The sequence below is a fragment of the Yamadazyma tenuis genome, chromosome 7 (genome assembly GCF_029203305.1).
Source record: "Yamadazyma tenuis chromosome 7, complete sequence".
NCBI lineage: Eukaryota > Fungi > Ascomycota > Pichiomycetes > Serinales > Debaryomycetaceae > Yamadazyma > Yamadazyma tenuis.
In genome coordinates, this window is record NC_089467.1 from 504,350 (window position 1) to 527,597 (window position 23,248).

The window sequence follows — 23,248 nt, forward strand, 5'->3', positions numbered from 1 at the left end:
CGCTATCTATCAGCTTGGCACAGGGCCTATTGTGTTAGAATGCCGAACAGGTTGAGGGTTGCAGTCTAAGCCCGTGCGACCTGCGCTTTCCAGACTGCTTGCAGCGATAGAGCGCAAACTCGTAGTTCACTTGTATAGTGGAAACCTTGGCCAGTTGGTGCTGTGTATACGATTTACTTACTTATGGCCGTTTGTGGAGGCGGATTCAAATCGCCCAGCACACCACCGACGAGGCGTGAAGAAATTCGAACGGCTCTGTTGCTCTCCAAGAGTTTCTTCTAATGGAACTATCCCGGCCGGGGTCATAACCAAGCCTGCTTTTGGCGCGGTTTGGCGGCGTTTTTATCTTTTCGCTGCGGGATCCCGGATTAGCATGCGGCAGATCCCGGTGATCTCGAACAACTTTAGAAGGCTGCAAATACTAGACGTGTAATTTATATTTTTTACAAACCCGGATATCACTCCTTATACTTGTCTTTCGACTCGAGGTGTTCCGTGCTGCTGATTTCATTACTTAACCCAATAAGGGTTTTCAGGATCATTTCGGTGGTGCCTATCATCGGTCTGAGTAACAAGAGTGGAGACTTCTTCAAGATGATCTTGAGGGAGTCTTCATAAGTCTCGGACTCATTGATGCGTTCTATCAACTTCAAGAACTCATCTTTGGTGAGGTTGTAGTTTTTGTTGATAGAGTTAAAGCTTAATTGAATTCCTTGTTTGAAGTTTTTAGGCTGGTTGGAATAGAGACTGACGAGCTTGGTTTCTTCAATCTCTTCTTCGCTGCTGTCTCCGGTGTCATCTGCTTCCTCTTCGATTTCAGAGTATTTCTTGGTGTGCGGATTGTGGTAAATGTTCCGGCTTTCGAGTCTCTTAGTATTCTTGTTCAACCGGATCGAGTTCTCCAAGAGGCCCGCTTCTTCTTCTGTCTCGTCCTCACTGATGATATCTGCATTATCAAATTTAAGATGGGTATCTCCAGCACTTGTTTTACGTTGTCGAACTTTATGATTTCTCAACTTGGACCCTGTACCTCCTAAAATTTCTTCTCCATGCTCCAATAAGTTTTGGGTTCCATTGGTGAGTCTATATCCCAATTTCAAAAGCTCATAACTGGTGATCTTGAAAAACTCCTTTCCATTTTTGTTCAACTTCTTCAAAAACTTCTGATTGTTCAAATCGTGATAGTCGGTGATGGGCAATAAAACCACATTTTTCAAGGACTCGCTGATGCTGAAGAAAGGTTTAAATATTTCCACTCCATTGAATAGATTGACCAACTGGGTTTGTTGGATATTGGGAAGCCAGTATTCAAACAATCTTGCAAATATCTGATCCCCACCTTTAATCCCATAAAGTTTAATATGATTCAAGTTAATCGTAAGTCCATTTATATGAATCAAATTCAACAATTCGTTAAATTCCCCATTCTTGAGTCCAATCAAGTTTAATTTCTTAGGCTTGTAGTCGACCTTGATCTTGATATCATTGCGAATTTCTATCTTCTTCACATATATGTCCTCCTCAAGCTTTTCCAACTTGAATCTTTTATCGTTGAAGTTGAAGAATCTTACCAAGAACTCATTTGTGTCTTGATCGATAAACAAACGAAGTGGTAATATTGAAATTCTTAAAATACTTTCATTGAAATTCAAACTAACAGGATCTCTGATTGTTGTTAGGTTGAATTTAATCATATTCTTTCCGATTTCTTTCTCACCGATACTGTTCATATAGCTTAGATATTTATTCCAGGTAGAGTTGAGCAAATTGTCGTATATGGTCACCAAGTCGACCACCAACTCAATTTCGTTCAACACTTCATATTCCTTGTGGACAGGTATAGGTTCTTCATCAGGGCTTCTCAAAGTGAAAACATTCACAATAACATCGATACTTTTCAACTCAATTAGCATCTTATATCTGTTGGATCTCTTTAACTTAAGATTCTTATATCCCGTTCCATCAGTATTGCCATCATCAGCATTCTCAGTTACCTGTTTGTTAATGTTCTGAGTCAATTGACTAGGATCAATGCCTTTCGGTAACGTGACATGAATAGATTGGAACAAAGTTTCTTGAATTATTTCCAAGTGGTCATCAACAGTCTCGTCATTTGAATCATGATCTTCTCCTGCTTCAGACGATTCCTTTTCAACCTTCTTGACAACTCCTTTAATCACCTTTCTTGTTTCTTTCCAATCATAGCCGTCATACATATACAAGTTGGCTTTACCCACATTCACACTGATGCTAACAGGATCCACTGTTTGTTTCTGAGAAGATTTATTCTTGCTGAAATAGTTGTTGTCAACACTCAAGTTATCTATCCCCTCATCGAGAGCCAAAAGGTCTACCTGATCGTCGATAGAACTACTGTTTAAAGTGGCATCCTGGCCATCATTTCCGTAATATTCATCAACGATCTCGAAATCCTTGTCATTATCAGTATGTTGGTCTTCAATGGACAGATCGATTTTTGATGGGTTCGGACGTTCAAGTTCATCAATTCCCTCCAACAAGTTAATTTCATGTTCTAGATTCACTTTGAACTTCTCTTCGTTTTTCAAAACTAAGGGAATCTTTAAGTCATTTATGAGCTGAATGAATGTGTAGAAGGAGTCACCACACGTCTCAAGAATACACTCATCTAAGTTGACCTTGATATCCAAGGCAGATAACTTGTTATAAATATTCTTGTTGGACAGCTTTTCCAAAAGCTTTTCAATATTGAAGTTGTAAGTGATCCCAATGTGCAAGTTGGCAATATTACCAATGTTTAGAAACCCCCTTTTTAAGAAGAAATCCAAAGGATTAACACTGTACCGATATTTCTTATTGATGCTAACCGATCTGAGCTCTTTCAAATCATCTATCAACAACAAGCTCAACTCTCTTACGGTTGTCTTTATGTAAAGCTGCTCACCACCGAGCATTAGGTCACAGTTGACCCTGCTCGCATTCAAATACGACTTACATATAAGGGTGTTAGGAGTAACACCAAAGAAACAGTCCTTTAACTGGATTCTAACATCGGTCTTCTTCAATTCTTCCGTTGTATCCTTTGTAAATGTGTTAAGATCGTCCTTAATCTCTTCATTTGGATTTTCAAAAAGCTTCTGCCAGTGGGCATAGAACTCAATAACGAATCGTTGACATTTCAACTCCGTCGAGCCGTTCTTTTTGAGCTGACCAAGTACCAATGGTTCCGAGATGTCAGTCAACGAACGTTCTTCATAATTGTAGAAGATTTTCTCATTCAAGTCACCCAGAACTCTGTTTAACTTGACCCCTTTCAACACAAAATTGTGCTCACCGTTAAACTCAAACAACGATATGTTTACTGCTCTCCCAAGAAGAGAACCGAACTGTTTGTTAATTTCATTAAGGCTGAAGTTAGCCTCTTCAAAAGTGACGTTGAATTCAGCAGTATTTTTCGTGGATGTTGTAGTTACATTCACCCGTTTCTTGAGTTTTTTAGGATTGTACACCGAACCCGAGTTCATTGAAACTAGGTTATACCTCTTGGGAATTGATTTCAAATTACCATTGAACGTGCCAAAAGACAAGATAATATGCTTCAATAATGTGAACAGTAGGTCGACGTTGATTTTGGAAACCCTTACATTGGTAGAAGAGATCACGTTGATATCTCTAGAAAATAAATGATTATGACTTATAAAAGTCTTGAAATCTTGTGCTTTAGTAGACAAAAAAATATTGGAGATAGATGCAATCTTATCAACGCCTCCATCTCTATGGTGTTCCACTATGACCCTTTGACATTTCATTTCATTATTCAACAGGTTGACAAATATGGGAAGAATTTGAACACAGATCCTACAATCCGATGACAAATCTAAGTGCATAGTCATATGAGCTGTTTGGAGGACCAAATGGTTGTCTATTTTATTCTTTTTGACGTTTGGTTTAATATCGTTGTTGGATAACCTTTTATAGTTTTCATAATTTGCAAATAAGCCGGTCAAATGTGAGTTGATAATCTGGAATGAGTCCACCAACTCCAGAATATGTCCCAAAGAATAAGAGTCCAAGTTTACCTTCCCTGGTTTTGATATCAACGCCGTAAACTCATTAATCTTGAAGTCACTGGATATTTTAGAGAACATCTCGAATCTTATGTCTGCTTTAGGAGGTTCACCATCTTCCGATACGGACTGTTCAAATTCCAACACATTTTCTGCCTTTCCATCAGTGGTTTTGATGATTTGGAAGGTTTCAAGACCCCCATAAATAAGGGTATCATGTTTTTGCTTTATGTTGAAATTCTGTACGCTCAAGTACAAATTGTTGTTTGGTGATAAGAATTCACCAGAAAGATTCAAAGCTGAGGTGACACTTAAAATTATCTCACCTATATGAAGACGGTTGAAGAGTTGCTGCTGGTCACCAGAAGTACTGGAATCAGGCCCATTGTGTTTATCATCTTCGTCCTCAAAGTCTTTGTCATAAGTTTCGTTGATATCATCACTTTGAGAGGCGTATTGCGGAAAACGGGGATTGGATTGATATGTTGAAGTGGTTGATTTTCGCTTCTGGTATATTTTCAACTTCAAACTTCTCGAAATGCCATTTATAACTGACAAAACAGTAGGCACCAAAGGGCTGCAAGACAATGTTAACTTTTCAATTTCCACAAACACATTGGATATCAGACTAAGACCTTCGAATTCCACATCAAGTGAGTCCATATACATTATAACATTATCCAGCTTGTTAGGATCCTTATCACAAAGCGTAGGGGTTGCTTCGGTTCTGTCTGGCTTAAAGGATTGGGATGTTGCACTCATATATATGGAACTGGCTTCTTCGTGAGTGAATACCATGCTGTCCATCAACGAGCTATCGATTTCATCGTTGTCATCATCACTGCTGGTGTCACTATCTTCTTCCTTTGTACCTGAAGTCAGGTCCTTAGATTCATTATTCGAGGCTTCACAGTCACCAGGACTACAAGCAGGTCTAAGAGTTATCACGCTCACACCTTTTAGATGAGTTGTACGAGTCCCACTCACGGTACTCAACGTGGCTTCTTCGACTTTGATGACAATATCAGTTAGCTCCGATAAAAGCTTGATGTTCACATTCTTGATGGAAACTTGCAACCTCAGCAATGCCATATCCACAGCACGAGCCATTACACCCCCCAATGCAGAGGGCTTCGGTATCGTAGGAGAAGATGCCGATGATGCAGAAGACTTGGACAGGTCCGAGTTGCTGGTGTCGATAGCGACATCGGGTTGTATACATGTTGGATCCTGAAGTTCGATTGTATCCTCGAGAGATCCCATTTGTAGTACTTCAGATTGGTTGAGCATTATTGTCTGAGCCAAGTCAGCCGTGCTTTGCGCCAACAGTAGCTGGACACTCTTGGTGATATCTTCGTTTATATCCAAGTTTGGGGCAATCACAATATCTAAGTTGTTTACCTCAATATTGACTCCTCCCATGACACCTCCATTCAACTCCAAGCTTCCAAGCTGGCCGTACCGAAGGTTGCATCCGGGGAGTTTTCCAACTTTTTCGGGGTCTATCGAGATGTCTTTGAGGTGGATATTATTGAGTGATACTTCCTCAAGATTAGGGAGATCGATTTCGGAGAACAACGAGAGTTGCTGTAGCACGTACAACAAGAGCCTCTTCTGTATGTTCTGGGGAAGCCATTGAGGACTCATGGCATGGATGTTTGATTTGTTTGGTCAGACAGTCGTATTTGATTGAGGTTGCCTTCTGTTCTAGTGATGATGTTTTGTGCCTAAGTGTGCGATTAGATAAAGCGCGAGTTAGCATACCTGTCGATAAAACCGTATAGTTATATATGACTATGTTACAATAAAATACAGATGGTGGTACATTACACGCTGGAGCCAAAAGGAGTGGCAGTCCATTTTGCGTGGGGCTCAAAGAAATAGGTTTTTTTGGAGGTCGAAACGTCGTCACTGGGTTGTATTTTCTGCTTTTTCAAAGCAGGGGCTTGAGTGCCAAGTATAGAGTCAAGTGACTCTACCTGCTCGTACTTCTTGAGCTTCAACCTTTTTCCCACACTTTCATGCACCACTTCCACTTGCTGTTTCTCGTCTTCTAAAAGCTCAATTTTGTTCAAACCTTGAAGAATCTCCATTTTGGATTCGTCGTTGAGAGAGCTGATATCTTGCAATAGCGAACCAATCCTCTTCTTGCCTTGGTCATCCATTGACGAGTACAAATACACCACCCATCCACATAGCTGAGTCGTCTCATACTCGTGAGTGATTTCAAACCCGAGCTTCTTATTGATTTGAGTTTCCACCATAGTAAACTCCAGTTTGAGCAGACGTAAAATAACCTCATATAATTGCCTTTTAAAGTAAGGCCCCAACTCCTCCAACAACGGATTATAAAGCTTGAAAAGAATAGCTAAGAACAGGTTGATCTTCTTGGCCTTGACCGGGTCCATCTTGTTGTATATCAAAAAGTCCTTGAATATTAACACTCTAAATGTGATTTGAGGGTTGGATGCTAGTATGGACTTGATCTTCAGCACCGCTTTCCAGTACTTTTTACCGGTGTCAGAGGAGTTCCCGAATTTGTAGATAAAGTTCAAGTCTTGCTTTCTAATTTTTTTGTACACTTTCAAGTTAGCCACCAACTCCTTTATACTAGAATCACTTGCTTTCACAGCATCCTGAATAAGTATCTGGTCACGTTCCAGCAACAATTCTTCAACCTCATCTTCGATATCTGATTCTATGTCTTCTATTTTATTCCAGTAGTTGTCGTACAACCAATTAAGGGCATTTTTTGCGGTGGTTCTCAATAGGGCTAGACTAGGAAGTTTCTCATGGGTAGCTGTATGTCTCAATTCCACAAAATAGCTGGGCATCTGAAGGGATTTGGCGAGCTGATGCAACGGTATCGCAAAGTTTGACTGTTGTAGCGGATCTAGAAGACCGTTGACAAATCTGGTTAATGCCATGGAATACGATAATTGGAGAAGATACGAGTCCTTCTGGATCACCACCTGTGGACTTGACTTGGAAGACATTTCGGGATCACTGAGGCACAACGATGTCAACAATGAAGTAGACTCTATTGCGTGGGGAATTCTTCCTCTGGAACTGATAGCTTTCACGATTTGGACTGCTCGGTGTCGATGGTCTCGATGCTCATCGAAGTTATAGAACCAGTCTTTGAGCTTGATGAGATCTTCGGCGGATTTATACGACACCACAGAGGGCTGCCGATTTAACATTCTACCTATTTGGTCTGCGGTCACCATGTTGGCATCGCTGGATTATTTATATAGTAAGTGATTAGAAAACCTTTTAGTTCTTCGCAAAAAAAACTTTATTTTGATTTGGCTGCGAAATAAGATGAACGTAAATTGAACTAGTTATTATTCTATAGCTGGTTGGTATTCTAAATTGTCAAAAAAACAAGTTGGGTTCGTATATCATTAAAGGTAGCACTTAATCTGTCTCAAACTGTTGCAAGAGCTGCTGCTGTTCGTATGAAAGCACTCTTTTCTTATTGCGAGTTGAGACAGCCGACCTTCGCGTGCTCAACGGGTAAGGGCCATGAGGATTCAAATGAGTAGAGTCAATGGATAAGTAGCCAGTCTCCATCTCATACGTGGAAGAGCTATCCACCATCTTTGACATTTCGTTGAGATTGTCTGTGTAAGGGAACTTCAGATGTAAAATGTATTCTTCTTCGTTATCATAGGCAAGTCTTTGTACGTTGGAGCCAACAGCACTATCCCAACTAATCAACACCACTCCAAATAGCACAGCACAAAGACCCAATAACACCCAGAATAACTGCCCTATGGTCAATCTCTGGTTTGCCAACAAGTGATTGAAGGTCAAGTCATTGATCAAGTTCATGAGATTGTACACCAAGAAACACAAAGGGTAAAGAATGGACGACGAAATCTGGGCCAACCCCAAGTTGAAAGCGGTCAACTGGCACCCGACAATCGTCAACATCACAATAAGCAAAAAATAAGGAGTGATACTCCTGGTGATACTGCCAACATCATGTGGACCAGCGAAAATGGATTCCACCACCACATCGATTAAGGATTTAGCAAACAAGAATGTATGTGCCGTTAAAGTTCCCGAGATCAACCCGTAGTTGACTCCCTTAAAGAATTTGAGCTTTTCAAGAGCTTTTGTGGTTGATCTACTCAGTCTTTGTTGAATTCTATTCTTAAACTTATTTCTTTTATAGGTGATTGCCGAGTTTGCCAACAACAACAAACCAATCAACACAAACGAACTGATGAACCAGGCCATGAAACGGGGGTCTATTAGCTTGTGGATGATGATTTTGAATCGCTTATCCACATCAATATCAGAATCAGGAGGAGGAGGAATGGCATTTCCGTGGTACGCAATAATGAAGGCACCAGTAGATATAATTAATGTGCCCACGCCAAGTTTCCACGTGAATGTTTCTCCCGGTAATAATAGGCAGCTTAGGAGGGAGTTGAAGATCAATCCGATACTTTGCAAAGGAGATAATATGATTAATGGTAAAGTGGTGATTTGGATCAACGAGCCTAAAACATTCGAGACTATGAATAGAAAAAACCCGAATAGCCATGTGTTACGCTGAAGCTTTGAATATTGGTGATGAGTTTGTGGATTATCTGTGGATTCGTCACCTAAGTGAATGGGAAGTAGATGAGATCGTCTTTGTAAAGTAATGCCCAAAGACTGTAGAGCAGAAGAAACCACGGCCACCGAGCATCCCAATGCTATGGAAGACGGTGGTGACATGTCGAAGATGGTAACTCCCATAATTCGTGATGGGGTCCTTTTTGTTTCAGGGACAGTGAGTGAGGATATTTGACACGGTCGTGAGTGAGGTTTGTCCGAAAACAGAAACGACAACAAATGCGCATCCTCCGCAAAACCTAACAATACCACCGGTTGTAAAGGTGTTAAGTAAAGATGACAGTTTCTGACCACGAACTCGAGGCGTCTATTCTCAAAATAAAGGATCTCTTGAATGCAGACCCATCCAAGCAAAACTTGGCCGATGCAATTGACCTTTTAAACCTGCTCCTCCAGTCAATGATGCCCTCAATCCAGGCACAACGTACACCAATGACCATGGCTCCGTTTTCTGCAAACTCATCAAGTAGCAAGTTGGTTCGATTTGTCAAGCTCCAAGACAACTTCCGCTTCAGCTTGGTCTTGAGTATTGACAGGTACCTTGACTGGATATATGATAACATTAGCACTGTTGATAGTGCATCAATTGTGCAACTCAACAGACTTCTACAAGGACTTTTGTTGATTCATTCACCGTCTCGATCGATTTTCTCCAACACCACCGACATGAGGAAGATCTTGAGGTTCGTTGAGTTGGGCAGTCCAGCTGTTCCGTTTGAGGTGACCATCTCATTTATCACCACCTTGCTTCATATTTTGATCAAAAACCTAGACAATTTCCGGGTATTCGAATCGTGCAATGGCTGCTCTATTCTCATCAGTAAACTAAAGATATCCGATTTGTCTGTGCCTAAAAAGTCCATTGAAAATAATTCGAGCATGAAGTCTGCCAACCAGCAGATGCTCAACTTCAAGATCATTGAGTTTTTAATTTTCTACCTCAATGATGAGTCAGAACTGCAAGGCTTCGATGGGAAGAAGAAGTCCATCAAGGAGAAATCTAATTATTTTAGGAACGACTTTCCTGATATCGATAATCTTATTGAATCGCTCAATGATTTGAAGAACATATAAAGTTAAGTACACCTACTCAGGTGCGAAGCGTCTCATAGAAACCGACCAAACTTCTCACTCGGTTAGTGTCAGGACCAATGTTTACTCTGGTGCTGCTCTGAACTGCTCTTTCTGAGCGGTTACCTCCAAGATGAAAAATGTCCTCAATGAAATGAACAAAGTTGGGGTCGGGCACAAATCTGTGGACAGAGTACTCTTCTATTACTTCGTGGTCAATCATGGAACAACTTTCAGTTGGAAGAGTGCCGACTGTCAGTGCCAAGCTTAATGTGTCGTTGTCTGTGGTTTCAATTACGATAGACATTGCTTGAAACGAAAAGTTCCCATCCATAATTGATTCATCTGCAGTGTGCAAAGAGCTTAAGACGTGTTTGGGATGCTCATCGTTGACACTATTATTAGGCTCATCAGCCTGAGGTTCTGGTGTACTTCTTTTCGCAAGCTTCTCGGGACTTGGTTTTTCTACAGGTATGTGCTCTTGTTTCACAGCATGACAAGCTAAGAGACTTAGTTTTATCTGACTCCATAAGCTGTGTTTTCATGACTTCACCTTCTTATAGACATCTTTTCTAAAAGAGCCTTTTTTTGGTTTAGTGCTTATACTTGGATAACACTTCATTTCTTTGTCCTCTTGAGAAATAGGTATAATTAAATTTCTAATAAATATACTGGACTTTGGTATGTGAGGATTTGATATGCAAGTTTGAAAATGGCACTTCGTAGAATGCTGAAAATCTCACTTAAAATCTTTGGTGTCCTTCTCTTACAGTTTTCTACATAAACAGTATCCCATGAATTCCAAATTAGGAGTTTACCTACCTTCTTATCTTAGATTCGCCAAATTTGCAACTCTTTCCCACAATCAATTGATATCAAAGAATCTTCCCTGTTTCATATCGACACCTAAAAACACCACTGGTACACACTATAGACTTACTTTTATACTCAAGTCCGTCTTCCACCTATATAATAAACCAATTAATATTGCCCCTCAATATCATCTTTTAGCAGATGTACCAATATTCTCATTGTTTTTATTTCGAAGTCTCACTCACTAAATTCTTTTACAAGCAGAGTGATGTATACCTACATGGAATACCTTCAAAAATGTTTCTATAAGACCACTGGCTGGTCGGAGGATAACATATTCCCAAATATCACATCCAATTCTCAAGCCATCTTGGATTTTAGCATTCCCAATGGCTGTAAATTAGATATATCTTCCAAGTCATCAGACTACTCGGCTTCCAGTTTTACGTTATCAAATTATAACGTTATAAATGGCTCATTGGCATACTTATACTCGAGCATTCCGTTAAAGAATACATTGGGAACAAAGAACATGTCCTTACAAGAGGCACTCTCTGGTTTTAAGATAATTGAACCCAAAGAACTAGAAACTAAGTCTGAATTCTCAGCAGTCCCTTCGGACATTTCCAAACCATCCTTATTATACGGCAGAATGTATTTTCCTGGTTCTGCTTTGGAAGCAATGGTCATCAAGAGGATCTCAAAGCTGACCCAGCTTTTGATCAAGTCGATAAGTAATCCTAATTTGTCCAAGAATGGAACCATGATTATTTATTTGCAGAACAACACATCCAAGCTACTGAGAGAGTTTATTTATTCCACAAATGAGGCCTTGATAGGTTTCAGGTGCTTGTATAACTTTGGCCAGAATGAGAAGACAAGCGCCACCAGTGCCAAATTCTCGGGCCAACATCTCCCCATCATCCCCAAACTCGATAATTCAGTGGTATCCATCGGAACTGAAATCTGGTACGCAGCCATGACCTTGAGTCCCGGTTTGTCTACTGCTTTTAGGTACTCAACAAGGTCAACAACCACGGGAAAGCCCTTGACCATGACCATAGCCTGTAATCCTATTCTTGGTCAACTATCTTCAACTTACACAGTGAAGACTTCGGTTGCATCTACCTTTAGTTCTCGGTACGAGTTTAATCTTTATTCGTACGCCAGTAACTTATCCTTGGGGTTTGAGCTTTACAATTTGTCGAAACAGCCTTCACCATACAATGACACTGATGCGATTGTCAACTCTTCTATGAAGATATCACCTAATTCCCAAAGTATCACGATTTCTCCAGGCATGAGCTCGATAGATGTCACCGGGCCTGAGCCGCCAATACATAAACAGACGGTCATGGCGGTGTTTCAGAATCTCGTAAAGCAAAGTGACTTTTCATCTGTGTTGAAGTTTTCAACCAGTCTAAATGATAGAATGATTAAATTATTATGGGAAGGAAGATGTAAGGATTTTCTAGTGAGTGCTGGAACTCGGATTTCTTTGAATCCAAACACCAACCAACCCGAGTTCAACAAGCTTGGAGTATCGTTTTCTTATGCATGCTAATGACTTATTAATGTATTATATTCAATATACTTTATTTATCCTACTCTATCGTTAATTGACCGGGTAACATGATTTTTCGCATTCAAAATTTTTCATCCACTGAAAACTACTGCTATTACAACAACTATGAACAACCAAGAGCTCTTCCGCCTTTTCAAGGACTCAAAGCTCGCACAGGTGGCTAAACCGTTGTCCAAGGTGTTAAGAGGGAACCAATCTGGGCCCACTCATCAGATTATTTACACTCCTAAATCCAGTGCCATCAGATCCAACTTTGGTATCAAGACCGCATTGCCCAAGCAAATTGGATTTTCTCATATAGTTTACAATGATATCGACAATGCCACAAGCATGCCAGATGTCGAAAAGTACTCGGGAAGCTTCTACAACAGAATCAAGTTTCAAGAAATGAACATTCCTGTAAGAACAGAGCACAATACCAATCCTTTATTTAAATCTGAACAAACCCTTACACCAAAGAAAGCCAAAGATGTCAACAGCTCTAATGAAGATTCAGTTTCATTTGGCTTGAACCTCAAATCAAGTACTCCCAACAAAGCGGTGAAAAAGTTGTTGAAGAAAAATTCCCAATTTTATAACCAATATAAGGAGTTCATGTTGAAAAACTATCCAGACAAATTGGTATCCAACGGAGCTAGAAATGAACACAAATTAGTACATGAGTTTCTTAACACATCCCAAGATTTCAAGAAAGCCAAAAGTGGTCTTTTGAGCCAAAAATCAAACAGAATCCAAGGTACTGGTGGATTTTCATACCTTCAAAAGGGAAGATTGACTAATACTCCAAACGGTATCAAATACGCAGCTATGGCCCCAGGAAGAATCATTGATTCTAGAGATGCAGCTATAGGTGGTTTCATTGCCTCCATAAATGATAACAATTCTTTACAAAGAAACTACACCAAGAACTTTCCAGGAAAGCACCAAAGACAATTTGTTATTCCATTCCAAGTGACAGATGCAGAAGTATCCAACTCCGGTAAAGTGAGATTGGAAGCCAATGGAGTGCAAAGTGGTCCTTGGTCCAGTGGTTTGGGAGAAAACTCATCTCTTTACAAACCAACTAACAATAACGTAAGAGGAGCCAGTGAGAGAATGGCCACTGACATGAAACAGTTTTCAGCTTTGTTAAGTGTTCTTGAACAACCAGCCAAAGCCTAATACTAACCCTCCTTGTGTATAATTAGTTTTTCATCTCTACCATGTATATACCATATATAAAAATCAAATATTATTTTACAGTATTTTTACAACTTTCTCTTTTTTGCAGCATTAGCATTGGCGGTAGAGAATCCTGTCATTTTCTTTTCTTCGTTAGAGATTTCAACTCTAATGTTTTCAGCCAATGCTTCATCTAGTTTACCATCTACTTGATACCAAAGATGAAGACTAGCAGACCTACTTCCTCTATCAAGAATACGTTTCATATAGCTTCTAACCTCAGCTTCTGGTTTCATGCTGTTCAAAAGAATTGACACAAACTTGGTGGAAATATCATGAATAACAAATGAAACTGCAGTATACCTTGGTTCTGGTTCTTCTGGAGCAACAAGTTTTTTAGGAGGCTTATTGATTTGTTTCTTAGCACCTCTTCTTGGGGGAGGTCTTCTTCTACTTCTTGGAAGTTCTGGTTCTGGTTCTGGAGGGTCTTCAACAATCTTTCCTTCAGCAATCTGTTTTTGTCTTTCTTCTTCAGCAACCTGCCTTTGAAGCTCTTCACGCTCCTTTTTCTCTCTTTCTTGCACAGCAGTCTCGTACTCTTCCAAAAGTGTTTCATACCTGTCCACCTCAGTTTGGTTGTGTATCCAAAGGAAGCTGATCAACAAGTCTCTATCATCACTACTTTTTTTGGAAGGTAGTATTTCGCATATGGAGTTTTTAGGAAGCATGTATCGGACATTCGAGTTTTCCACAAACTCAAAAACCAATGTAGCATCCGATATGTATTTTTCCTGGAATGCTGTAAGTTTCTGCTCTTTTGCGGTTTGTTTAGAGAGTTTGAGATACTTGGTACCCTTTTCTTTAGATGGTTTTCTTATTCTCAATGGCGTATGAGGATCGAGCCGGAAGTTTGGCACAAGAAATGGATGTGGAGGTGATCCCATTTCTCTGGCTCTTAATATATATCCCTGAAACGTCATCAACTGGTTGGGGTTGGCACTACCGGTTGCCACGATTTTCATGAGCCGGTGCAAATTGATGTCGACTTTGGCAAGAGCATTTAGGTTGAACACCATTAAGGTGTTTTCAGCCGATAAAGCATCCGTGGGATCCTTATCCTTTTTGGGCTTCTCTGACTTGGACTGGCCGGAAGGATTAGAGGATTGTTTTGTGATTTGAGAGTCTTCAATTTGAGTAGTAACAGCAGAGCTCAATTGAGGAGCCGGTGACGACGAAGCATTCTTCGGGGTTTGACTATTCGTGTCTTCTATGTTAGAGACTTCTGCTAAGGAGTTTTCTTCACTTGGATCAGGAGTTGTGGGTTTACTAGCGGGTTCAGGGTGCTTTTGATCTGACTCTAGAGTGTTTGACTTGGTTTGATTTGGTCCGTCTACCTCCATAGAATTCTTACTTTGTCCATCATATTTGCTATCGTTCTCAGTTGAATTGTCACCATTTTCTGTTTCGGGCTGTTCTGATTTATCTTTACCAGCTTCTTCCTTGATTTCAACAGGCTCCTCATCCTTCTTCTGAGATCGTTCGTCTTTGGCAATGAAAATTCTGATTTCAAAAAAGTGTGGACCCAATGTTAATCCAGCGTCACAGAGTTTCACCATAACATCCCTAGCATTCACATCAGCTGAAAGCACTGGTGCTCTATCAGCTTCAGTCTTTACAAGTCTGTTTTCACCCATCAATTTCTTAGCATAGGATGTCTGTTTTATCCAATACAAGCGAAACATTGGACACGATCCCACATAGTTTGTACGAGACTTCATCAAGGATCGGTATAGTATTCCCGAGTCCTTGACCGTTAAGGGAGTCTTGAGAACATCTTCATAGTTTCCATAAGGTGGCTGACTGTAAGAAACAGGAAGCCCTGCAACCACGTCGAATGGCCGAACAATAGATTTGGACAAAGCCTTCTCCTCCTTCTCAATCTGCTCTCGCTTGGCAGAGGTGATCCTCCTCCTCATACGTGGAGGCATGGTATATTGAAATTAAGATATGGGTTTGGAAGATTTCAAAGTTTGAAAAATCCGAGCGCGACTAGGTATTTATGTATGCATTGTAATGATATTTGAAGATTTTAAGTAATAACAACTAGAGATTTTCCTCTAGGGCCTCTAAACCTTGATTGAAGAGTCGAATCATATTGTCAAGTTCGTTGACCAACTTGAGTTTGGGAGTTGAATCGACGAAGAACTCTCCGTTGATGCTGGGAACGGCTGGGAATTTTGTCCTGATATAGCTCGATGGTGAGCTGCTACTGCCAATCTGTTTGGAAACGGCCAATGAATTTGAAGCAGTCAACTTTCTTTGGGGAACATGTATCGACCTGCTTGACGTAGATATAGACTCGGCCCGTTCTCTTGGAACTTGGGGAGTAGATGACTTCTCTTCTGTGATTATTCCTTCTCCATTGCCCACGAATGAATCTTTCTCCGTTAATGGAGTCATTGACATACTACCGACTTGCACAGGTTTAACACCAAACTGATTTAGCACCTCGTGGTCATTTTCAGCATCAGCAGGGTTAGTGCTGGTGTTGGTGAGGGCTGAAAGTGAGTTGACAGTGTTATTGGGGGTAGGCATTTGAATATGTAGACCAGGGCGGGCTTTCCTTGGTTTTGCTGCTGGTTGAGCCCCACCATTACTGACCAGACCATTGTTGCTAACGGTAGAAACATTATTCATGGACGTCAAATTCGGCTGTGAGACCGAGTTTTCACTAGATTTGAAATTTATTGGTTGAAGCAAAGGGTTTGTTGAGGTCAGCAATGCCTTCATGGACTTAGAAGGTGAGCCTGCGGTGGAGTTGCTGGCAAAAGTAGACGTAGAAGGAGGATTTGGTGATGGGGTGTTGTTGGAGTTATTCAACGTTGAGTATGTTGGAGTATGAGGAGTGGCATGAGAAGTTCCGCTTGTATAGTATCCACTAGAGGAGCTGGTGCTTCCAAACGAATTGGAAATAGTCTTCTTCCGAGGCCGCGTAGCTGGCTGATTGCCAGTGGTAGAGAAACGAGTTTCCAAGTTTCCAGAAGCTGACTGGGAGTGATATAAGGCCGGAGGTTTACTCAAATGAGGTTGACTGGAATTTTGCCCGCTGAGGTTATGGGTTGATGTTGAGCCCACAGACGATAAATTGGGAAGCTTATCAATATCGGGGATTTCAATGGTTGGTGATTCCATCCGTGATTCAGACTGCTGTGAACCTATTCCTGGAGGTGGGAGTTCAAAGTCCCCACCAACATGACCCAGTTGGGCTGCTATTTCTGGAGACTCTTCAAAGAGACTTTGCAATGATATGGGAATATCATTCTTTGGAGCAGCTGAGCTAGGAGCTGCTTTGAGGAGCTTATCATAGTGGGAATAATTGTTTCGTAAAGTGCTAGTGTATTGGTCAGCCTTTAATGTTGGTTCAGTTCTATAGGTATCGTTGTTTTGGTAATCGCCCAAGGAGTAGGTATTATCAAGTCTGTCATCCACACCATCCAAGTCGATGTCATTTTCAATGATATACTCTCTACTGCTTAGAGAATCAAAATCCCATTTAACTTGAATGTGATTCGCATCACCTGGATCACCTTCTGCTTGAGGGTCACCTAAATCATTCTCCAAACTCACAAAAACCGTCGAGTCTTTTCTATTATTATTATCTCTCCACACCAAGTACCTGCTGATGACTTCCTTTAGAGTAACGGTAGGATAAGTGCGGTAGAACTTCACCAATTTACACTTCAAGAGGTCATCAGCCAGAGGTCGTTCTTCAGGATTCTCATCAAGACATAAGGCAATGGCTTCTTTTAAATTAGGAGAGTAGTCCCGGCCTTCCAATCTCGGAGGTGTCAGCTTTGAGATCATTTGCATTGCCCACAGAGCATCTTTATCACAATAAGGAGGGTTACCGGTGGCAATCTCATAGATGGTGATACCTAAGGACCAAATGTCTGCTTTTGAATTATATGTATCACCTTCCCTGATCACCTCGGGGGCCATCCAGTAGGGAGTCCCGGCCATTGTTGTTCTCTTCAAAGAGTTAGCCGAGACTTTTGCTGCCACCCCAAAGTCACATAATTGTACGTTTCCTTCTTTGGAGATTAAGATGTTTGCAGCCTTCAAATCTCGATGAATCACCCCTAGTTTGTGTACGGCTGATAAACCAATCAACAGCTCTCTGATGACCACTCCAATATGCTTCTCTTCAAAAACTCCGGCTTTAAGAAGAGTTCTAACCGATCCTCCAGAACAATAATCCATTATGATCCAGAGACGAGTATCATTCAATATAGACCCATAGTAATGGGTGACGTTGGGAACATTTTTCAACTCAGCAAGAAACTGCACCTCCTGTTGGACGTCTGCCACCTCATCTTCCTGGGTATCCAAGTTTAATACTTTAATGGCCACCACCTGTTTGGTTTGCCGGTTGAGGGCTTTGTAAACGACCCCAAACTTCCCCCTTCCAATGATTTCGGTTCGCTTGAACAACTCGGTGGCACTCATGATTGCACGGTTTCAACCTAGTTTTATTAGCAGGGATCTGCAAATAGATTGGTTAATTGGGTAAAACAATTAACTGGGATGGGATGAGGACCAATACGTGCGCACTGAGGATTAAAATTGAATTTCTCTCGCGATTCCAACTCCAACTCCAACTTCAACTTTATCAATTGACTCATAATGAGAACCGCTACGATATCTAGAGACACCAACGAAACCAAAATTCAGATCGCTTTGTCGTTGGATGGAGGACATGTGGCTCTTGAAAAGTCGTTGTTTGTACAAAGTGGCTCTAAATCTGATGAGCACGCTACCCAGGCCACCTCTTCGCAGGTCATCAACGTACAAACTGGTATTGGGTTTTTGGACCACATGTTGCACGCGTTGGCAAAGCACTCGGGCTGGTCACTTATAGTGGAGTGTATTGGAGACCTCCACATCGATGACCATCACTCGGCGGAAGATGTGGCTATCGCGTTGGGAATGGCCTTCCACAAGGCGTTGGGTCAAGTGAGAGGTGTCAAGAGATTTGGAACTGGATTTGCCCCGTTAGACGAAGCTTTGAGTCGAGCGGTAGTGGATCTTTCCAACAGACCGTATGCGGTGATCGACTTGGGTTTGAAGAGAGAAAAAATTGGGGATTTATCGTGTGAGATGATTCCTCACGTTCTTGAAAGTTTTGCCCAAGGAGCCGCCATCACCTTACACGTTGATTGCTTGAGGGGGTTCAACGATCACCACCGGGCCGAGAGTGCCTTCAAAGCATTAGCAGTGGCCATTAAGGAAGCCATTTCAAGTAACGGGACCGATGAAGTACCTAGTACTAAGGGAGTTTTATTTTAGGAAACACCAGTTTCTAGAACAAGTACCCCCCATATTTCATCAGACTCTAGTTGGGATCTTAAGTTCTACTTCCCCAGCTTGTACACTATTAAATATATTTATTGATAAGCTCAAAGACCCTACAAATATCTCATCGCGGTGCGAAAAGAATCTCTCGCAGTACCATGTTGAAACAAAGCGTCAGATACGTCTCCAACGTGAGAAGATCCTTGGGAGCTTCCAAGGCTCAGAGCAGAGACAAGCGCACCACAATAGATAGGTATCTTCCCCAAGATCCCCCAAAGAAAGAGAAAGAATGGGAAAAAAGGGGTGTCTCCAAAGACGAATTTTTCACAAAGAAGTACAGCTTCATGAGTGATTGGGGCAAACAGAAGCTTGAGCACAAAATATCTAGAGAGCAACGGTTCAAGTCGCACAAGAGAGAGCATGCCCGGATGCAAAGAGACGACGATCGAGATCACCGGGATTCAAGAACTCAGCGATCAGATAACTACCGGGACTCCAGACCCCAACGATCAGATAGCTACCGCGACTCGAGGTCCCAAACGTCAAACGATTACCGAGGCTCGAGATATGACGATTTCGAAAAACACTCCATCCTCGATAATGCACTCTTGGAATATGTGTACGGCAGACATGCAGTTTTGTCGGTTTTGAAGGCCAAAAAAAGACAGCTGTATGAGAAGTTGGTGTACACTGAAGGGAAGACACCAATAACCGATATTCTTAGCATGTGCAAGAAGTACGGTGTTCAAACCGAATTGGCTGCAAGTAAGCAGCAGCTCGATTTCCTCACCAATAAAGCGGTGCATAATGGAGTTGCGTTGGCCACCCGCAAGCTCGAACTCCCTACGTTGGCCAAGCTCGGCCCCCATGATGCTGAAACCGGCACGTACAACCTCGACATCTGGAACGAACTCTACAACGCCCAAACCACTATCCACAAACAGGTACAACGGTCGTCCGAGGAATCGAGAAATCCATTGGCACTTTACTTGGACGAAATTACCGACCCCCAAAACGTTGGGGCCATTATCCGGTCTGCCTACTTCTTCGGAGTGGACTTCATTGTCACCCCATCACACAACACTGCTCGCCTTGGACCCGCTGCTGCCAAAGCTGCTGCTGGAGCTCTTGACTTGATGGACATCTACCAGGTTGAGAACGGCTTGAAGTTCATTCGAGACGTTAAAGAGAGTCCCTGGGCCCTTGTGACCACCGAAGTAAAGGAATCCACGAAAACTATCACCCACAGTCAGCTTTCAGATATTCTTGTGGATGCTCCGGTTCTTCTTGTGTTGGGTAGTGAAGGTAGTGGTGTGCGGACCAACATCAAGAACTTATCAGATTTCTACGTCAGACTTTCGAAGAACAGAACAGACTCCGATGCCGTGGTCGACTCACTTAATGTGAGCTCCGCCGCCAGCGTATTGATATCGAGCTTTATGCGGTAGTTTGAATAACTTGTATATACAAATTGCTCATGTGAATGTTCCTTGTATATAGAAGCTGCTCATGTGAATGTTGGGCTGCGAAAATATAATGCCAGAAAAACATCTTGTGATTTACTCCAATTAATTATATCTCTTTTAATTATTCATAATGGTCGAATATCACCTTGTTGTTTTGGTGCACGGGTATGTATATTAACACCTAGAAAATTCTTATGGGCTTGGTACTAACGATCCAGGCTTTGGGGAACCTCCTCCCATATGGCGTATGTTAAGTCTCAAATTGAGCAAGAAGCTAAATCAAGAGCAACCAAGGAAAAGATTGTATGCTACATCACCGGATCACACAGCGGATTTCTCACGCACGATGGGATTGACGTGAATGGGAAACGGATTTGTGATGAGATTCTCGCAAAGACCCAAGACTTGACCGTAGACAAGGATAAGGTTACCAAGTTTTCCATAGTGGGATACTCTCTTGGAGGGTTGATATCCCGGTATGCTGTGGGATATTTGTACTCAATTGGATTCTTCGACAATATCCAGCCCATCAACTTCACCAGTTTCTGTACTCCTCACGTAGGAGCGTTGAATCCAGGGACAAGTTGGGGAACCAGAATCTACAATTATATTTCTCCATACGTTTTGGCTCATACTGGCTTCCAGTTGTTTTTGGGCGACAGGAAGAAAGATAAGCTCCCGTTGCTTGTGTGGATGTCAGACCACCGGTCAGCTTTTTTCAAGGCATTGAGCAGTTTCAACAACTTGGTGCTCTATGCCAATGTCATTAACGACAAGAGAACTGCCTGGTACACAGCCGCTATTTCGTCTCGGGATCCGTTCAAGTCGATGATCAACGAAAATGCCAGTGCTTATGTTCTTGAGTTTGTTGATGGATATGCTCCAAATGTGGTGGATATTTCAAAACCACTTGAATTCAAGAGCGAACTTAATGACAATGTACAGCCTCCTATTGTCAAAAGAGGCAAGAGATCGTTGTGGAGAAAGTTCAATTGGCTCAAGTTGATTTACGCAGTTGTTGTTTTTCCCTTATGGATTTTGTACGCTCTTGGACTTGCTGGTGTACAAGCATTCAGAAACCACAGAAGAGTAGGAGCTTTTTTTAAGGACCGAGCAAACAGCTTGGTTCATTTGTACGAGGGTACCAAGAGCGATACTGACTCGGACGACTGGACACTTGAAAGCTTTGAGAAAGGGGTCTCGCAGAGAATGGAGGACCAAACTGACACTTTTGTTGAATCTGTGTTTACGGCAATGAACGGTGATTCCTATAAGAATTACCAAGCCAGCACCGGATCGACTAGTGGAGAGACCGGCAGTCTTGTCAACCTTAGTGGAAAGGAGCAGGATTTTAAACTTGGCTTGAATGAAGATCAGGTTACTATCATTAATAATTTGAACAAGCTTAACTGGAACAAGTTCCCAGTTTTGATTAGGAAAACCAAGCAAACACACAGAGCAGCAGTTTACCGCACGGACGACCCAGCCTTTTCAGAGGGGAAGGTTGTAGTGCAGCAGTTTGCTCAGCAGGCATTCGAGTTTTAACAGGTTATCAGGAGGAAATTTAGGAAATATAACATCAATAGGAAAATAAAAGGACGGGTCAATGAAAAACAGCATATCAATGGTCGTATTCTTTAATTACATACGGAACTTTTGTTAGTTCAATAATTCTACAGGAAAGCGGTTCAGATCAACTCTACATAATTGGCAGGAAATATTCCTGTCACACCATTGTTTCTTCCTGTCCACCAATCGTCAGTAGTATCGGTCTTCTTGACAATGTCAAACACATCTCCCTTCTTGAACGCCAAATCACCAGGTTGTTCACCTTTGAAGGAATACAAAGCAATGGCCTGTGAAGCAGTTGGTTTTGGAGCACCTCCAAAGTTTGGCTTGGAAGAGGTTGGAGGTCTTGAAGGACCGTTATTCGATATCCTCGAGTCTCCAAGACGAGAGCCCAACCGATCTACCTCGCTGTTTCCTCGGGAGCGGCCGTTGGTGGATCTCCCCGTGTCGTAAATGTCGTCTTCCCATCTCGAGTTGGTTTTGGAATTGGTCCTCAAACTATTCGAAGGTTGCCTTCTTGCACCTCCACGAGAAGATCCACTCCTTCCATAGTCACGATCTTCGTCCGAATACTCATCCAGGTACTCGTCCGAGTACCTTCTACGGCTGGAGGCGGTTCCAGCACGTCTTCTTGAAGAAGGAGACGCGGTGGTAGAATCTGAGAAATTGTCGGGAATATCGTCATAGTAGTCGTCATCATAGTCGTCATCATCAGAGGGCAACCGGTTGTTGAAAGCCCGACTTTCCAATACCCTCATCAAGCTATCACAGGCAGGAGGGGCTTCTACACGGCCACTCAAAATGTGTCTGGCCTTGCAATCTTCTCCGTAAAACTTTCTGTTAGCTTCTCTTCTCTCCACGATAGCCGAACCTTCCAAAGAAACACCGGCAAATAAACCCTTGGTCTTGGAGTATGCAAAAATGGCGGCCGCTCCTTTCAACGATGCAGTTCCCGCCCCTTCAGCGTTTCTTCCCAACGGTCCCGCCGCTACCGACACGTTGGCACCCAAGGTGACGGATCCAAACTGAGCAAACGAGTCCACGGCGGATTTGGTGTTCAAAATAAACACAAAGTCCGTGAGTTCAGCACCAATTTGACCTCCCACACCAGCACCGGCGGTGATGATGGCGGAAGGAGGCGACCAGGACCCGTCCGGTAATCGGGCCACAATAACTCCAGAGCCAGCTCTTCCAGAAAAGAGGAACCCTGCTTTCAACACGGTGATGATCGCCAACCCCTTGGCATTTTTCAACACTTGTGGAGGAATGATTTGGTCTGGTCCCACCACCTGGTTGGGTTTGATGAAGGACGCAAGAACCTTAGCAGCTTTTCTAGGGTGGAAATTAGTATTTGATATCAAACAGAACCAGGGCAAAATGTGCTCGATCCTCCAAAAAAACAACCCATTAGGGATGCGGGGAGAGTAAATGATATGAGTTATACATACTTGGACTCGCTCTTCAAGCTTCTAGGGATTGGATTGTTTATTCCCATTTTTAAAGTTATTCATCGGTCATGAACAAGCGGTTGAACTTTTAGGGAGCGAACGCCG

General features: G+C 42.1%; 11 protein-coding genes across 11 annotated transcripts; 6 read left to right on the forward strand and 5 right to left on the reverse strand. All coding sequences in view use genetic code 12, as the record gives it.

Annotated features, from left to right (window-relative positions):
• Window positions 1–458: 458 nt before the first annotated feature.
• Window positions 459–5,693, reverse strand: ATG2 (autophagy- protein 2; the record flags this gene model as incomplete). Its single annotated transcript, XM_066158418.1, has 1 exon — window positions 459–5,693. The coding sequence occupies one exon, from the start codon at window positions 5,691–5,693 to the stop codon at window positions 459–461; it is 5,235 nt and encodes a 1,744-aa protein (XP_066014515.1).
• A 179-nt stretch (window positions 5,694–5,872) lies between these two features.
• Window positions 5,873–8,780, reverse strand: LAS1 (rRNA-processing protein las1; the record flags this gene model as incomplete). Its single annotated transcript, XM_006685432.2, has 2 exons — window positions 5,873–7,286; window positions 7,483–8,780. 2 exons carry the CDS (start codon window positions 8,778–8,780, stop codon window positions 5,873–5,875), a joined length of 2,712 nt encoding a protein of 903 aa, XP_006685495.2.
• Window positions 8,781–8,954: 174 nt separating this feature from the next.
• PSN45_005029 (uncharacterized protein) lies at window positions 8,955–9,752 on the forward strand (the record flags this gene model as incomplete). The annotated part of the gene is made up of 1 exon (XM_006685434.2): window positions 8,955–9,752. The coding sequence occupies one exon, from the start codon at window positions 8,955–8,957 to the stop codon at window positions 9,750–9,752; it is 798 nt and encodes a 265-aa protein (XP_006685497.1).
• A 1,078-nt stretch (window positions 9,753–10,830) lies between these two features.
• MDM10 (Mitochondrial distribution and morphology protein 10) lies at window positions 10,831–12,126 on the forward strand (the record flags this gene model as incomplete). The annotated part of the gene is made up of 1 exon (XM_006685435.2): window positions 10,831–12,126. The coding sequence occupies one exon, from the start codon at window positions 10,831–10,833 to the stop codon at window positions 12,124–12,126; it is 1,296 nt and encodes a 431-aa protein (XP_006685498.2).
• Window positions 12,127–12,252: 126 nt separating this feature from the next.
• On the forward strand, window positions 12,253–13,308 carry MRP51 (mitochondrial 37S ribosomal protein bS1m; the record flags this gene model as incomplete). The annotated part of the gene is made up of 1 exon (XM_006685436.2): window positions 12,253–13,308. One exon carries the CDS (start codon window positions 12,253–12,255, stop codon window positions 13,306–13,308), a length of 1,056 nt encoding a protein of 351 aa, XP_006685499.1.
• Window positions 13,309–13,394: 86 nt separating this feature from the next.
• SWC3 (SWR1-complex protein 3) lies at window positions 13,395–15,296 on the reverse strand (the record flags this gene model as incomplete). Its single annotated transcript, XM_006685437.1, has 1 exon — window positions 13,395–15,296. One exon carries the CDS (start codon window positions 15,294–15,296, stop codon window positions 13,395–13,397), a length of 1,902 nt encoding a protein of 633 aa, XP_006685500.1.
• Window positions 15,297–15,411: 115 nt separating this feature from the next.
• KIC1 (kinase that interacts with cdc31p) lies at window positions 15,412–17,814 on the reverse strand (the record flags this gene model as incomplete). Its single annotated transcript, XM_006685438.2, has 1 exon — window positions 15,412–17,814. The coding sequence occupies one exon, from the start codon at window positions 17,812–17,814 to the stop codon at window positions 15,412–15,414; it is 2,403 nt and encodes an 800-aa protein (XP_006685501.2).
• A 177-nt stretch (window positions 17,815–17,991) lies between these two features.
• Window positions 17,992–18,654, forward strand: HIS3 (imidazoleglycerol-phosphate dehydratase; the record flags this gene model as incomplete). Its single annotated transcript, XM_006685440.1, has 1 exon — window positions 17,992–18,654. One exon carries the CDS (start codon window positions 17,992–17,994, stop codon window positions 18,652–18,654), a length of 663 nt encoding a protein of 220 aa, XP_006685503.1.
• Window positions 18,655–18,818: 164 nt separating this feature from the next.
• Window positions 18,819–20,108, forward strand: PSN45_005035 (tRNA G18 (ribose-2'-O)-methylase SpoU; the record flags this gene model as incomplete). Its single annotated transcript, XM_066158419.1, has 1 exon — window positions 18,819–20,108. One exon carries the CDS (start codon window positions 18,819–18,821, stop codon window positions 20,106–20,108), a length of 1,290 nt encoding a protein of 429 aa, XP_066014516.1.
• A 148-nt stretch (window positions 20,109–20,256) lies between these two features.
• PSN45_005036 (uncharacterized protein) lies at window positions 20,257–21,671 on the forward strand (the record flags this gene model as incomplete). The annotated part of the gene is made up of 2 exons (XM_006685439.2): window positions 20,257–20,291; window positions 20,345–21,671. 2 exons carry the CDS (start codon window positions 20,257–20,259, stop codon window positions 21,669–21,671), a joined length of 1,362 nt encoding a protein of 453 aa, XP_006685502.1.
• Window positions 21,672–21,814: 143 nt separating this feature from the next.
• PSN45_005037 (uncharacterized protein) lies at window positions 21,815–23,190 on the reverse strand (the record flags this gene model as incomplete). Its single annotated transcript, XM_006685441.2, has 2 exons — window positions 21,815–23,027; window positions 23,144–23,190. The coding sequence occupies 2 exons, from the start codon at window positions 23,188–23,190 to the stop codon at window positions 21,815–21,817; spliced, it is 1,260 nt and encodes a 419-aa protein (XP_006685504.1).
• Between the last annotated feature and the right edge of the window lie 58 nt (window positions 23,191–23,248).